Source organism: Danaus plexippus, chromosome 15 (genome assembly GCF_018135715.1).
Source record: "Danaus plexippus chromosome 15, MEX_DaPlex, whole genome shotgun sequence".
NCBI classification, from domain to species: Eukaryota; Metazoa; Arthropoda; class Insecta; order Lepidoptera; family Nymphalidae; genus Danaus; species Danaus plexippus.
In genome coordinates, this window is record NC_083547.1 from 729406 (window position 1) to 745969 (window position 16564).

The following is a 16564-nucleotide window of genomic DNA, read 5'->3' on the forward strand; positions in this document are numbered from 1 at the left end:
AACTCCATTTTTTCTTTTTTTTTTATTCCTTCCCCTCAATCATCCTTATCCCATTAATCCCGCACATTTAAATCTGGTACCGAAAAAAATCGGGCACTATGATGTTTTCACAAGCAACTCACATTATATTTATGTCCCTGCACCAAAAACTTCCGATGTCAAATTTGTTTTATTTGTCACCGTTTTGGTTTTTTTCAATGTTAATGTAGTGGTAAAAAATTAAAATGGACCTCAAATCCCTCTTCCTGTACCGAACCTCTTCGCAGGGTGCAATCTTTGAAGTTCCGTTCAGAAGAGCAATCTGACTTGAATGATATTCTGCTGCGTGTCTCGGCATTTGGACTCTTTGTGTATGCCGTATTCAGCGTGATTGCTGGCGGAATGGGCGCTTTTACTCACGAACCCAATCTCCTGGTCATGATTACCGGATGTCTGAGTGTGCTTCAGGTCAGTTTATTTCCTGAATGTTAAATTTGTTAATTTTTTTAAGTTTTTTGATAAAATGCTCTTGCTAGAAGCAAGTCTACGTTAACATTCGTTTCGTTACAATGTTTATAACGATAGTTTTGCGAATCTTTCTTATTTTGAGTTATATGTTAAATGTTTCAGGTCGTCTTGCAGTTGTTGTTCATAGCGGATGTTTCCCGTCGCCGTGTCCATCTCCCGGAACAGGAACGTAGTAAGCCGGCACGTCAAGCTGTCACCTTCTTGCTCATTTGCAATGTGACCATGTGGCTCATCTACACCTTCGAAGCCCAGAAAGTTCTCGCTAATCCGGTAACTTAATCCATTTAAAATAATTGCACTCCTATGTGCAAAACAAAAAACGGCAGCAGGACATTTTTCTTTCAATATTTAGTACCTAATTTGCGTAAAAATATGAAGTGTATTAATTTAAATACAAATTTAAAAGAACATTAACAAGGTACTTTTGAGTCACAATTATGTAATTGATTAATGTTAGTATTCCTGATCCATGGGAAAACTGCCAGCGGTAGGAACTTAAATTCTTTTGAGATTATTCATTATTTCCATATCAACAACATCATGTTTAATATATGTTACTTTACTTCCAGGTTCAACTCGATTTCTACGGATTCGTCGCCTGGTCTCTCGTGCAGCGTTTCACTCTTCCGCTTTGCATATTCCATCGTTTCCACTCGGCTGTCACCCTCGCTGAGATATGGAAGACGAGCTACAAAGCGCGTCTCGAGTGAACTAACTCAGCGGAAGAATGTTGAAGATCTTAACACATTCATTATAATTTTGTAAGGGTGTTAAAAAATTCTATTTCGTCCTGGTCCGGGACAGCAATTTTAAACTTAGAATGTTTTATTGCCTGTTTCAAATTCGTACTAGCGAATTTCATATTTCTAGAGTAGATAAGGTAGGTGTAAAAACGATCGAATTTCCTTTTATATAGTAACAGCCTACTGCGAGTACCTAATTGCTCTCCCGGCACGAGCCACATATCTTGATTCTGAGATCATATCCCACCACAACAACTTACGACCTTCATTTTCTTAATACATTCCACAACACAATAGTTTTGCATTAAATTAATTTTACAAAGACTGAATGATTTTAAAGTGAATATACGTATTAAACCTTTGCTCACGAACAAAAAAAAAAATTATAAATTTCCAGTTGTGAAACGTTCCCTCCTTTGTTATAAATAATTTGAGTGCCATTGTTATAGAGTATAAGGCATTTTAATTGGACAATATTAAGCGATCGTGGGGTTAGAAAGAGCAAGATACGGACAGAATAGCACTCAGAATAATTCAGTTACTTCAGTAGTAATAGATGATCAATTTTCAAATCAACTAAGAGACGTAATTAGAGCGTTAGGTTTAACAATGCTACGATATTTAATGTGTCAGAAGATTTATTAGAACTACTTACTAATTCGATAGTGTAGTAGAAAGATTATATACAAATATAGTTCGTCGATATATCATATTAATAAATGTACTTAAAGCTATAGCAGACAGAACGTAGAGCAGTAAACTGCTTGTTGAGATGGTTATTTGGTTTATTGAAAGGGGCCATACAAATTTATAACTATCCGCACATTTCTTCTTAAGCATGCCTATATAAAACACTTTCGATGTAATTTTGTTGTTCTAGATTTTAGAATCTTTAAGGATGATGACTATGTGCTGTTTACTTAACGTGGCTACGGAAGCGTTTCTTCTTGAATGTGATTTACGAACAGTAATTATTTAGAATTTGAAAGGATTGAAATGTTTTGCGTTAAAATCTCACTGCAAATATTTTCGTAACGAATTTTACGTGCAATCTATTTTTATAGGCTGACTTATTTTAATGGTAGGTAATAACCTATCCTTTTGGATTTAACGACGATGTATTCGGAGATATCATTTCTACTTTACAGATTTTGTATAAATAGAACATATAAATTATTTATAATATATTTATTAATTTTTGTAATTAACTTTTAAGGTTTAATTGTAATCGATTTCTTCAAAATCGGTTAGTGAGTTATCTCACTTTGTGTGATTTCGAGTGAATGTAGTTCGGGTTTTTTGACTGGTACGTTATTATTATCTTGTTATTATTACGCAAATCGTCAAAATTTATAGATTATTTGTACGCATAACAATAGCATTTTTGTCTAACGTACGGCGGTATGCTGGTGTTAAAGTGTGTTTGGCTTGTTTAATCACTGCCGTTATTATAAACCACATCTTAATAGTAAGTATTTGATAAATCTATACTATTTCTAACTTGATCAATTTTGTAGTGATATTTACTGTGTACCTTAATGTTTGGAACAAAATGTACCGATGTTTGTATCTTTAGGTTTAAACATTAATAAATGAATAATCAAGTCAGTGTTATAGATACTTACCAAAAATTAAAAGTTTGGAATCTCTACATACTTTAAATATATAATAATTATAAATGTCTATTTGAATAAATTAAATAATATTACTTATGTGACCGTGTGTTTTATTTACATTCCAAAATTTAAAAAAAATAAATGAGTTGTAATAAACATATTTCTTCTTTTACGTAAAGACGAAGTAGGTTGGAGTGAAGGCCGCAATATAGAAAACTATGCTGCCATAAGAATAACCTATAGTTGTAAAATCTGTAAAATTTTTCTTTTAAGCAAATAATAATAGTGGAAAGTAATACAAGTATTTGGCTCGGAGATATACAATTTACCCGTGGATTCTGCCGTAATCGCTAGTCTCAGTTCTCTTTTCATACAGTAATTTCTTATATTTATTATTAATAATATTTCATATTATTATAAATATATATTTTTTCAAATTACATATTTTTTTTGCAGAGGCTTAAAAAGTTTGTACCCACACAAATAAAATACTTCTATGTCTTATTATTTTATGTCAATGTCAAACCTTATAAAAACTGACATAAGCTAATACCTATAAAATATTACTCATTGCAATTTCACAACTTCGCTAATTTTCAAAAATTGCATTTTTATAATTATACTTACATTAATTTGTAGCAAGATTGTTCTTGTAGCTCATCAAAGTTTATAGTTCAAGGACAGGGAAGTGTTATCTGAGTTTTCTGTGTTATCGTTTTCATAATAAATTGGTAATAATATAACCAAGTATGATATAAAACACGACATTTTTGGCATTAGTTTATGTTATAGCATAAAGTACTACTTAAATATGTTAATTCGCATTGGCCTCATATTGTTTATACTTACTTGCGTCCAAACGACAGAAGATGAAGGTGAATATTATAATGGAATCGGTGAAATATACAGATCCCAGATCATTAACGCTATACGGAAGCGTCAAGCAGATTTATCAGAGCAGAAGCTACAAGGTGGCGAGGTCAAAACTGAACCACTGAATACAGACAAAGTGAATGACAGTGCCAATAAAATACCTGCAAAAGCTAGTTCTAATGAGGAAACACCAAAATCGGAACTAGTAGTTGGAGAAAGTGAAGGAGGGGCAGTGAAAGAAGATAATTCAAAATCAGAAGCACTCGTGCCACAGCCTAGTGAGGGACATGATGAAAAAAATACAAAAACTGAGCTTCTTAAGGGTGAGTTGGATCCATTAAATTTACTTACTAAGACAATGACTAAAAATATTTAACCGATTTCTAATGAATAATCATCAATTCTGCTATTCCAGGTAATGCTACAGTAGCAGCTCATTTGCCAATATTAGCACCACATGTGACAAATTCTACAGCTGTAAAATCCAATGGAACATTGAATACGTCCGAGGATCTAACATCTGAAAGCTTGGTCAACAAGCCAGGTGTTGTGAAAAGAGGTCTTATAGTTTTCGGAGGCTTTTCTCTTCTTGCTGCAGCCTATTTCGTGTTTTACAGGTATATAATAATCAATTTAAATGCTTCATACTAATAGGCTATAAATTTTAATTTTATGTTGAGATCGTTATATGATGTTTTTATATACTGATGGCATCAATACAAATAATATATTTTGATTTTGGTTAAAAGGCATATCCACCAATATCATATATATACCAAATTTGTTTTAAAGAGTGTTTGTATCAAAGTGGGAAAAAATTTCTAAAGATAAAGTGCTTATTACAATATTTGTTTGAGATTATTTATCTCAAATGATGACTAATATTCGGAAAGTGTAATTGCCGTTAGCTGTAAAACGTTTTTATCCTAAATTATTTGTATTTGCTATTAAAATACTGTTTTCAAATAATACTCATATACATTTTTGTATTTTAATTTGTGTTCCAAATTATAGAATTGAGTGCTAGAGAGTTTTTATTACTAACAGAATTGAGAACATAACTACCCTTATTTTCCATCATTATATTATAATTTTTGGTAATTGAAAGTTAAATACGAAAATCATCTCATTAGATAGTAACATATTATATCATTTTCGCAACAGTGTAAATATAATAAGGAATGTGTTAATGTTTACAGGAAAAAGAGCAAAAGTTATGATTCAAACACACACAGCAACAACGACACAAATCAGTTCCGGTATGGTGTATTACAGTCGGACGATAGGCGGGACAACCTGGAACTCTCACAGATACCGTTGACGATGGAATCTGACGATGAGGAGGAAGATTTGGAAATATTTGACCTTGAACAGAAGAAAAAGTCCTTGTCATATGTGAATCTACAAGTCAACGATGAGGATATCGTCCTTAACGGAACAAAGGATGAGTCCAAAAACAATCTGCTGCTAGATATTGAGGATGGGTCGTCTGATACATTAATCAATTGGTCGAGTAACGGTAACAAGTCGATATTATAATAAAAAAAAAATTACAAAACATTGAATTCAGGTCTGGTTTTTACATACACATATTAATATATAATTTAATGTACACAAGAAATGTGATTAGAAATAATTTTTGTACCGTTTTTTTGTTAGATACTAATGTGGTACAGATTTATGCTGATGAAGACGAGTCTATGTACTGGTCGTTCATTAACTTACAAGGTTATTTCAAACATGACAATTATAACATTTCCTATGTATGTATGTCTGTCTTAAGCGCCCGCATATAGCATTACTAAACAAAATATTCACTTCTGCTCATTATTCCAAATTATTGCATTTATTTATTTAAAAGTATACAAAAATTATTTATAAGATTAATAATTAAAAACAATAGTAATAAATACATTACTTGTATATTGTATATTAATGAAAGGCTTGACGGAAGCGTCATTAGTGTATACATTTTTAAGGCTAAGGATATTTCAAGTTAGGTTAAAATTTTTTGTTAACAATCTAATTTCGACATATTTGCAGCGCTTGATCTTTCTATTTTAAATTAACTTACTTACAATTATCTCTCAGATACCAGCTGTTATGCTTTTTTGTATTGAGATGCGAGTTTCTGTAACGCTCATGATATAGACAGGGATCGAAATATATTTCTATCTCTTTCATGCATTCCTCATAATTGAATTTTAACATTTGTCAAGATTTTCTATGTAATATTGTTATTTTTTAATTCCTGTCTGTTATTGCAGCCAATGAGGAATGTTCAATGTTGCGTAGTTCAAGGTTTATTTTTTGATTTTTGTTTTTTTATTATAGAATATGAATATTTTTGTTTTATTGTCTTGTCATATGGCTGTTGTAGCTTGTTTTGCTTATTTACTGATTAATTTTAGTATATTATGTGTCAACTGAGACATTGTCTATGGTGACAAAAACTTTTAATTCAAAATTTTTTTCAAGTTACAATAGCTTTTTTTATATCAAAAGTTACAAGTCTAGAACGTTCATATATATGTATGTATGTATGTATGTATGTATGTATGTATAGTATTTCCAACTTTTGTTTACACTTGAAACAATCTCAGAATTTAAGCGGTCAACATTTCAAAAAATGTCCATGGTCAGACTTGATGCTTAGAAATAAATTAATTAGATTTGCATTTGTTTGCCGAAATATCAGCCCAATAAATGTAATAAACCCTAAATTTTGTTTTTGGGAACAAATCTGACTTATATAATGTGTTTGACCAAAGAATTTTTTGTCATAAAGGGCCTATGTGTATATGAACTCTAGGTGTTAGGAAGATCAATACTTGATCAATGTAAGAATATCTTAATTATATTTAAAAAATCGGTTCAGTTGTGAGACTAGTGTTACTTCGCGTCTTCTCTTAAGCTTGGTCTGTGATAGTAGAGACTGGTATGAGTATGAGCTCTTGTTGGTATCCCATATAGACAACTTCTGATCCATAGAAGGTATTTAGTGATAAGGCTGTTTCTATAATAAAGATGTCTAACATATTAGACGTTTCATTTTAGTGATATTTTTCTATAAATGTTACAAAGGAAAGAAATTTGTTTCCTTTTGTTATAACAAGAAACAGGAATGTACGGAAAATCTAAGAATTTAACTGTTGTAACTTATGCAAAATGTATAATTATTCCTATAAAAAATCATCTACATATAAAATAATTGGTAGAACCACAGGTAACAATCTCACAACCTTACCCTACTTGATGGGAGGTAGACACCGTCGCCCAAAGACATCTTCAACTATGGAGATGTTGCGGAGGCGTTGCCGACCTTGATTGTCGAGGAAGGGAAGGAAAGGGTCTGAACAGGGAAACGGCAAATGGCTCCCTCACTCATCGAACGAAACGCAGCCATTAAAGACTACTTCCCGCTCATCTTCTGTGAGAGGGTGGTACTTCCCCGGTCGAGCCAGCCCATGTTCGAGCTGTAGTAACTTGACCACAGCTAGGCTCTACCATCTATAAACTGTTTCGTTAAGATGATAGATGATATTAGTGACTGGATACCCTTGACTGGTTTTTTCAATTTCCCTACTTCCGTCTCTCCACCATATAATCAATTGGGACCACCTTAAAATTAAGTTGTTTGAATGTATATATTTTTAATGTTTTAAAATTAAATTTTTATAAAGTAAATATTGTTTTAGCCAATGTTGACATATTCGTACTTCAGTCTTTTTAATTTAAATAAGTGATTAAAAAGTTGTAAACAGTGCAAAAGTATAAAGACAGTGTTTAAAATCACTAGGATTATATGAAGTATTCGATGAAAAAACAGTAAAAATCCACGCATAATGCAATAAAAGTTGATTCAAAAGTGAAATTGTAATCCGTTAAAACCCTATTAAATGGAATTATCCAGTGCAAAATGCGACTGTTACATGTTAATAATATAGATAGATACTGAACTAAACACGGAGAAGTGTTAATTTGAGAAATAGAAATAATGATAACTTCAGTGTGTGATAATGACTCACAATCGGTAATATTACAAAAACAACAGACGCAGTGCCATCTGTTATCACCTTGAGAAACTACCAAGACAGCAAAGTATCTAGTAAATCTAAATCCAACACCGAACGAGGAAACATAACACATTTTTACGCTCTCTAGCGAAATTTTATGTCAACTTTTACAGTTGGATTGTTGCTGCCATCTTGTTCATTATCATATTGTTTAGTAACACTTCAAATACAAAAGTTTGATAGGGACTGAAGCGGACCTAATAGTACAGTACTTTTCTCATAGAGGTCACTAAGCGTCTTACTTTTATTATCTTACCAGTTATGATGGATGAAATGAAGCAGATGCTTTTAAAAATGCAACAAGACATGGCACAACAAAAAAAGGTATGTGAAACACGAAGGAGGGTATTAAAAGCACAATTAACAATAACACTAACGAGAAATTCAACTTTTTGTAACAGCAAAACGCTATTTTGGAGAAAAAAAATTAAAAACAGAGCGTAAAATTTTTTTCTTTGTACAGAATTTGTGCCGCAGTGAACGGAGTTGGAATTATTTTGCAATATAAAAAGGGAAACCCTAAAAACATAGGGAACTACCGTCAGATAAGTCTCATGTCTTGCCTATACAAACATTTCGCATCCTGTCTACTAGACAGAATACCCTCACAAATAGACTCATGCCAACCCTTGGAACAAGCGGGATTCCGAAGTTGGTTTTACACTACCGATCACATAGCGTTGACCAAGTAATCGAAAAGTATGTACAATACAAAAAACCACTCTACATAGCTTTTATAGATTATAAGAAAGCTTTCGTCTCTACACTTCATGCTAGTATCTGGGAAGTATTAAACAAACAAAATATCAATGGGAAGTATATTAATATTAAACAAAAATATTTATCTCAACTGCACAAGTAGAGTCAGGCTAGACAGACTGGGTACCAAAAACAGCATTAACCGAGGATTCAGACAAGGTGACCCTATCTCGCCGAAATTATTTATACCGGTCCTACAAAACGTAATGGAAAACTTACCACGGTCAACGCAAGGAATCAATGGGAACAGGAAACATTTAAGCCATATACGTTTTGCGGACAATATCATTGTTTTCTCTGAAAGCCCTTATAAGCTCAACACAATGATCAACCAAATTCACACTGCTAGCGCTCGCGTAGGACTGGAAATGAACTTAGACAAAACCAAAGTAATGACAAACAGAGAGTTCACGCCAATATTGGTTAATGATGTGCCACTCGAGTACGTAGAGAGCTACGTTTATCTTGGTAAATAAATTTCAGTTAGAAAAGACCGGAATATAGAGGAAATAAAAAGAAGAGTAGCTATCACATGGAATAAGCACTGGGCTCAAAAAGAGGTTCTGAAATCAAAATTACCAATTAGATTAAAAAGTTTACCCTGTCTCACCTACGGCTGCCAAACGTGGACCTACGACCAGAAAGCAAAACATAAAATCCAGACCGCCCAGAGAGGAATGGAAGGGAGCTGCTTAAACCTAAAGCTGAGAGATGGAGTAAGATATACAGAAATCCGGTAAATTACCATGCTCTAAATTTCGCTAAACGTTAAAAATGGAGGTGGGCAAGTCATGTTGCCAGATACAAGAAAATTCATTGGACAGTTAAATCACAAATTGAAAAGGACCACAAGCAGCAGAGGTAGAGGCCGTTTGTGTACCCGCTGGCAGGATGAGATTGTGGCCACCGCAGGAACAGACTAGATGTCCAACGGAGGAGACAAAAATAAATGGAATTCTTTGGAGGAGACTTTTACCCTGAGGGGGATTCATCATCCAGGGGTATCCATATTACATAAGAATGCCCTGGATTTGTTTTTATTTTATTATTATTTTAAACAAATGCATAAGTAATATATAAATACCATTTATCTGGAATTATGTTACTAGCACTAGATTTTACAATCCAATTATTGTGGAATGAAATAAAAATTTATTAATATTATTATAAGCTTCTACTATTTATCTCCCTAATAATGAGGCAATTATTAGATCTCATTATTAGATTCCAAAAACTTACGAAATATTCGACAGGTATTCAAAATAGCAGCTTTGCTTCGGGTATTGTGTTTTAAATTTACCGAATAGTCGTTTTGGGTACATAACTTTATCAGTTTCTGATTTTGTATTAAAAAGGTAAGTATGCATAATAAACAAGTTAGTTTCTTTGCCCCATTTCATGCATACTCTGGGTTTACCAGCTTTGGTGGTCGCATGTTGTGAGCTAGAAGCTCCGTGCGAAACATCCTCAGTTGGCCTGTTAAAGCTAACAGCAAAATTTTGACTAGTGCTAATAACGGGTAAACTATTTTCGGCTGTAGATAATTGTTCCGGGGGAACCGGCCTGCTCAGTCCCCCACCGCCAGTGGGTCGCCTAGTGTAACATCCAGCACTGGCTCCAGGTGTGCCCCAGCGACCCTCGGGCAGCGGCCCTTTACGTAATCTCTTTGAACTTTGCTCCATGATGAATGGGTTACCATAGCCTTGTTCGCCGCAAAGTTTTAAATGTATGCGTGTCCGATCTGGTGTTCGACTAGGACGTAAGGTTGGGTTTTGGGGGCTTATTATTATTATTATTAAATATTATTTTACCGATTTTTAATCACACATACCTAACATCTAAACAAGATTGTAACAAGTTTGTGGTGTTGTTAAATTATTTTGTGTGTTTTGTTCAAAAGAGTCACGAGGGGTCCTATACAGATGACCCAGGCCCTGTATCAAGATAAAATTATAGCCGTAGTTTGATATGTGCTCCAAAGGAATAAGTTTAGGGTGATTTCCTGTTTTTATAGGAATGGTGAAGGTTGATTCTCCTTTAAGATATGACCTTTGAATGCTTTTAGTTTATTAGACTATGTTTCGCCGACATCAATGATTGTTTCCTTTTTTGGTTGCGGTCTTACTTGTGATGGACATGTATGCTTCTATAAAATTCTGTTTATGTCCAGCACTTACAACTGTTGAATTGAGTTGATGGTACTATAACAAATGTTTCCTTTGAATGAAGGATAGAACACACAAAGTAAACTCATCTGTGAATTTGTTAGCTTCTAATCTAGCACTGATCGTTAGAGCTGTATTATGGCTTGGCAACTGAGCAAAACAATTGTAAAAAAAGGATATTCATGCTCTGTCACGTAAAAGTTGTTTATCCAACTACATTAGTTGCATGATGGTAGCTTCAATAAACGCTGCTATGCGAAGATAAATATCGTTGCTTTATCTACACTGACTAACTTTCATGACTTCGTCTTTGCTCTCAATGTGTTCAGCTCATTGACCTGTTAGATATGCTAACACGCTGGTAGCGTTTTCTAAGTGAAGAAGACTAGTCAGAAGTCATCAAAAAGGCTTTTTTCAAATCATATTTGATTTAGAGGATACATTTTTATCTACAACAACAGGATTTCGGACATCGGGCGCAGTTCAATCTGATAAAACAGTTGTTTGTACAAAGATTTATTAAAGGTTCTTTTAAAGGAAATATATGTTAGTATCCTTTTAACTAATTGAAAGATCAAATTCTAGACATCTAGTACCTTATTATATATATTGTAATTGTAATGACTAGCTTATTTAGTTAAAGTATGTAATATTTAAATGAAACTAGTATTATTCGGATTTACTACGCGGATTTTATTATTTAAAAACTACATAATCCCGACGTTTCGGTTACTTTGCAGCAGCCGTGATCACGGGCAGACGAGGTGTGATACAGGTAAAAACTAATTCAAAAAAATTCTTAAACATCCTAATGAGTAATGGAAAGTTTAAAGTTGACTTAAACTTAATTCATTTCAATGTTAGTCTTTTTTCTATATTATATTAATCTCCTGTTAGACACACTCATAGTGAATTGACATTGGTTTCTTATATATATTTCTTTTATATTTATCAACATCACATCATATCATTTTTCTAATCCTTCATAAGCTCTTAGACATATAGAACATTATTCATGAGTTGTTGGTGTGTGCTGCATTTTTAAACTGCAAGACATTCATGGAAGTCTTTAATGTCCTTGCTGTCGTAAAACTGCTGAGGTCCCGTCAGTGTCATTCAGTTGCATTTCCACAAGATGGTCCCCTATCACAAGGGAGAGGCCGTAAAATATTGAGCTCTAGCGAGTCCGTCAGATAAAGCGTATATATTTAGCAAGGTCTATACATCCTCAACAAAAAATGTTGTCAATAAGTCTTCTATAAACAATAATTACTGGCATTTTATATTCCCTTTATCAGTACTCGAACTCTATATAGTAGGAGCCAGTTATTTCTTCTTATTATTTAAGAAGTTTAAAGATATTAATTTGTTTCTTATTTTCCTTAAGCGGGTTATTGTTGTTATTTGTTACGCCAAGTGAGTTGTCAGTCTCAGTTAATGTTCAACACGAGTGAAAGTCAAAATCACGGTTTTTGTGTATAAATTATATTTCTTTAGCAATAGCCCGTAACTTCGCTCTTCTCTTAATTTATTAATTATTAGTTATAGCATATATTAGCATCTATTTCCATCTAGGGATGATTCAAGGGAATTAAAATTATATTTATTTTACATAACTCTAATATTTTTTTTTATTTTTTTTTTTGTGGAGGCCAAAACTATATTGTGAATAACATGTTCCAAAAGCCAATACTTTTCCTATTATCTATGTATTGAATTTGAAGAATTTAGTAACTTTAAACGAATCAACACGCCCGTATATACCTGGGAAGTAAAGAGAATTCTATTTTATCTGGACGAGGCACGTACATGTCCTGCGACATTGAGATAAACGAACCGGCACATTCAGTCGGATGAGATAATTTTGTTCCTAAACAAGCAGACTCTATTGTATTCCGACTTATATCAGAATAAACTTCTTGAAAATAAACAAAAAAACTTGTCTACTATACTTTGGTTTCATAAATGCTATCTAATTTCATCTACCTTATTACAGAATGCGTGTTTCGTTTATTGATTTTAGATTAAATGGCGATTTGTTGCAATTCATGCTTGGTCCGTTCTTGTTATCCTACATTTACCGTTTTTTTTTTTCGTACGTCCAATATTTTACCACATCTTTAACTGGCTAGGTGTTTGACTGGTGGTTCAAGAAACAACAGAAAGCGGAAACTATAATATTTTGTAAATATTTGGTTACTTAATATTTCTTTTTTTGCATAAAGCCTGTGTGTGGTGTGCGGCATGTAAAAATTTCATTTTAGAGAGCCGCTGACAGTCAATGTTTTGGAAATAACACTAGAACTGAAGAAGAACTCAAAAGGAGTGAATATTCTAGTATATTTTTATCCTTAATTCATGTTTGTTAAATGGTATTGGTACCCTTAAAGATTTTTTTGCCGCGAGAAGTTTTTCATATTGAAATTACAAATGATGCAATTTTCTCTCTTTGTGAAGAACATCTTATCGTTTAAGACATCCATATTTTTAACGAAACTGCTTACAAAATTTTGAACGAAATAAAAAAATCGAAATGTATTGTTGTCATTTATATTTATAAATTGAAAAAATAACTTGCTATTAGATAGACAGCTTACGAGTGTTCTAACGAAGGTACATTGAAATTAAAAATTATATAATGGGAAGTCGCTACCTTTTCATAAGTTGGGCCTTAAGATGACGGGACGTTGGGGAGCCTGCGGGTCCGTCCAGGGCGGGTGGAAATGAAAAATAAACACGTACGGACGTCGCGTGACGCCGGTCGCGGAAAATGAAGGGTCTCGCGCTACGAGCCACGAGCTATGAAGTAATACACATATACGGATCTTGATTTTACATTACATTTACGCCTAATATAAGTGTTACAGTATAGTAAGTTATGGTATATTAAAGGTGAGGTGGGAGGGATGAATTTCTGATATTGTTATGATACAAAAATTAACTTATTTAATTAATGAATGTCGACAAAATTTCAAATAAGGCTATTGATTTATTTATGCTTTCATGTTCAACAAAACGGCATCGCATTTATAACCTGAATCCTTAATATTTAATTTTATTTATAAGAACAATGTTTTAAAGCTGTGAAGTTATAAAATTTCTCGGCCGCTTTATTGATACGAGCGTGTATTTTTTAATATAAAAAGACGCTCTACAGCATTGGAAAAGTTTTTAAGATGGCTGACGTTAAAGGTGGTTTGAAAAACCTTTTATAGAAAAATATTTTTTATTTTCTTTAACGAGTAACTAAAAAATTACTTATAGATGCTAGAAAGTGTATTTTTGTTGTATCAGTAGTGTGAGTCATAGACGAAATATAACTTCCAAATAAATTATAGTAATTAGTCTATTATTCTATTACATTCAAGTATCGGTAACGAATATTTTTGTTAACGGAGATTTAATTAACTAGAATAATCTTACAAGCGAAGTGCTTGTTCTGTCAATGCGAATTAATCAGACCAATTACTCGATTGATCACTGGGCTTGTAACTGATTGAATCGATTTTGAGGTTCTGATGAATACAATACAGATAATACGACTAATTGCTTTACAGACCTTAATGCTACCTTGGACCTTTGATCTTTGATAGTGATATGTGGTGAAACGAGACGAAGACAAGATTTATTGTAGACATGCTCGTATGTTTATCTTTTATATCCATGAGTGTATCGTAGAATTCACAGGAGTATGGAAATATCAAACCGTTCAAACAGAGCTTGTGTAATATTCACAAAATTGAAAAACAAAACGTTGCCAATTCTTTTCGATTTTACTTGAAGGCGGTAGTTTTTGGCTCGCTGTTTGTGCCAATCTCATACCTGTAAGCACTGTTTGCTGAAGGTGCGCCCGCAACTCTTTTAGTTTGTGTTGCCAGCAACTTTGATTGAAACTCTCTTTATTCTGGTAAATTGGTAAAACTTTCACAATTGCTTTTATCCTCTTTTTAACCCCACATACGTGACTAACAATGTTTAAGCGAGCTGTTTGTTTTATATTTTTGTTTCCTTGCTGAAGTTGTATGCTATATTAATGAGACATACTTTAAGAAAGTATCTTCGAAATAAAATCACACTCGTACAGCGCATTAGTATTCCAATTCGCGTACTGATCAAAAAAAGTTCTTCAGGAATACTTGAAAATCTAATTCTAAGTTGATGCAAGAAATGCATAGGAGTAAAAAAGTATACAGAACTGTTTTTTTTTTTGTCTGGCGTCTGCTATTGCAAGCGTTCTAATTATCTCTCGATATACGGATAACGGATGGCTGATAAAATAATAGTCCTTGAATTAGCATCGCTTTGAAATGAGGATAGAGAATTGAATAAACATATTCTGTTTTAATATTATTTTTCAGTCTGCGGTTGTCTTCAATTAAAATGTTTTATACTATTTTACGAGTGAATTTGAAACGTATTCATGTACACTGGATTACAAAAGCAAATGTCGTTACATTATTAATTTTAATCACAAAATGTAAGGAAAAATTTGAATAATACTTTCTATTATACGTAGAAATAAGGACAATATTTATTTAAAAGTCAAAATTCTTATAAAACCGCTTTAAATAAACGGATGAATATGTTCCAGTAATTCCTACGTCAACTGAATTATGCGGTCTGTAAAACCCAAAGTAAAAGGGTGTGAAAATTAACTCTCCCATTTACCTTTCCATCCTTGGATTGTTCCCAATATGATTAAGGTCTAAATGTGAAGTGTTTTTGGAAAATATTACTAACGTTAAGCTTATAAAATAATTTTATTACTACTTGATGAATCATTTTTAATAATGTTAAAAGTAAGAATATATATATATATATATATATATATATTATTTATTTATTGCGTATATCAAACACGCGTTAATATACTATTTCTTTTTCTGCTATTCCATATATGACTTCTAAAGATGATTCTGGTGGCGGGGCCTAGTGATAATGTGGCGTGAAAATGTTCATACTTTGAAACGTACGAAAAAATTAAAAAAATTGATTTTTTTTTAAATTTTTGAATAGTGTTAAGAAATACGCTCAAATCCAACTCCCGCTTGTGTACTAGAATTTACTCCCGAGAAATATAGGACGTAATTTTGGTATTTCATGTTGCTTGTGCTGATAAGAATTGTACCCAAAAATGCCTATTTCGAAACATTACTTTTTTGTGTATAATATTCGAGACATCTATATATTTTTCATATATTGTCGTCGGACCCTTTTAATGCTGTTTAAGTTCAACCCTAATACATCTCATACTATCCCAAGTTTTACGACACAGATATTTTTTTGCTTCAATATATTTCCTACTCCCGATTGAGAACAGAACACGTGTATTTTTCGTTGTATTTAAGTAGACATATCCCAAAGTCGTTTAGAAAATATGCCGTTTTAGTTTCAAAGTAATAAAAATGTCGTAAAATAATATTGCTTTGTAGTAATCGTAAAATATATTTTTTACGAGTAGATTTTTTTCTTATAATTGTTTTTAAAGGACTAAATTATACGTCAATTCTATTTAACTGACCGGGAAAAATTGTGCATTGTGCATTGAAACACTATATTACAAATAAATAACTTGTTAAAATTTAAAAGAATCATAAACATCAATATTTTTATTTTATTCCGATCTGTTCGACTAACGATTTATTTTCTGTTATTGAGTGACGACAGCCTTAAGGCGTCCGCGCAATAAATCTAACGTCCAAAGTAAATTGTCACGTCAACTTCATGCCGCCTGCCACTGACCTTTTGGTTACATATAATAATCTGGTAATATTATTGTTGCGTTTAAAAAATCCCATAATTTATCACATGTCCATCACTTGCTT

The 16564-nt window shown here is 32.8% G+C and overlaps 2 protein-coding genes across 12 annotated transcripts in view; both read left to right on the forward strand.

Annotated features, from left to right (window-relative positions):
- LOC116766151 (proton channel OtopLc) overlaps nucleotides 1-2967 on the forward strand; it is a 28047-nt gene extending 25080 nt beyond the window's left edge. For 10 of the 11 annotated variants that reach the window (XM_061522744.1, XM_061522745.1, XM_061522743.1 and 7 more), the window contains 3 exons: nucleotides 210-447; nucleotides 610-777; nucleotides 1077-2967. In XM_061522744.1, coding sequence (XP_061378728.1) covers nucleotides 210-447; nucleotides 610-777; nucleotides 1077-1217 — 547 coding nt within the window. In that variant the 3' untranslated portion in view covers nucleotides 1218-2967. The remainder of the gene's footprint in view (nucleotides 1-209; nucleotides 448-609; nucleotides 778-1076) is intronic. The other variant, XM_061522750.1, reaches the window with a different exon arrangement.
- Nucleotides 2968-3414: 447 nt separating this feature from the next.
- Nucleotides 3415-6778, forward strand: LOC116766324 (uncharacterized). Its single transcript, XM_032656149.2, has 3 exons — nucleotides 3415-4062; nucleotides 4155-4356; nucleotides 4939-6778. The coding sequence occupies exons 1-3, from the start codon at nucleotides 3678-3680 to the stop codon at nucleotides 5276-5278; spliced, it is 927 nt and encodes a 308-aa protein (XP_032512040.2). The 5' UTR covers nucleotides 3415-3677; the 3' UTR covers nucleotides 5279-6778.
- The last annotated feature ends 9786 nt before the right edge of the window (nucleotides 6779-16564 follow it).

What these genes read in the sequence shown, in the direction of transcription:
- LOC116766324 (XM_032656149.2), top strand. Translation starts at nt 3,678, where the DNA reads ATGTTAATTCGCATTGGCCTCATATTGTTTATACTTACTTGCGTCCAA. An exon ending in AAAAACTGAGCTTCTTAAGG is followed by an intron (nt 4,063 to 4,154) that starts GTGAGTTGGATC and finishes CTGCTATTCCAG; the next exon opens with GTAATGCTACAGTAGCAGCT. An exon ending in GCCTATTTCGTGTTTTACAG is followed by an intron (nt 4,357 to 4,938) that starts GTATATAATAAT and finishes TAATGTTTACAG; the next exon opens with GAAAAAGAGCAAAAGTTATG.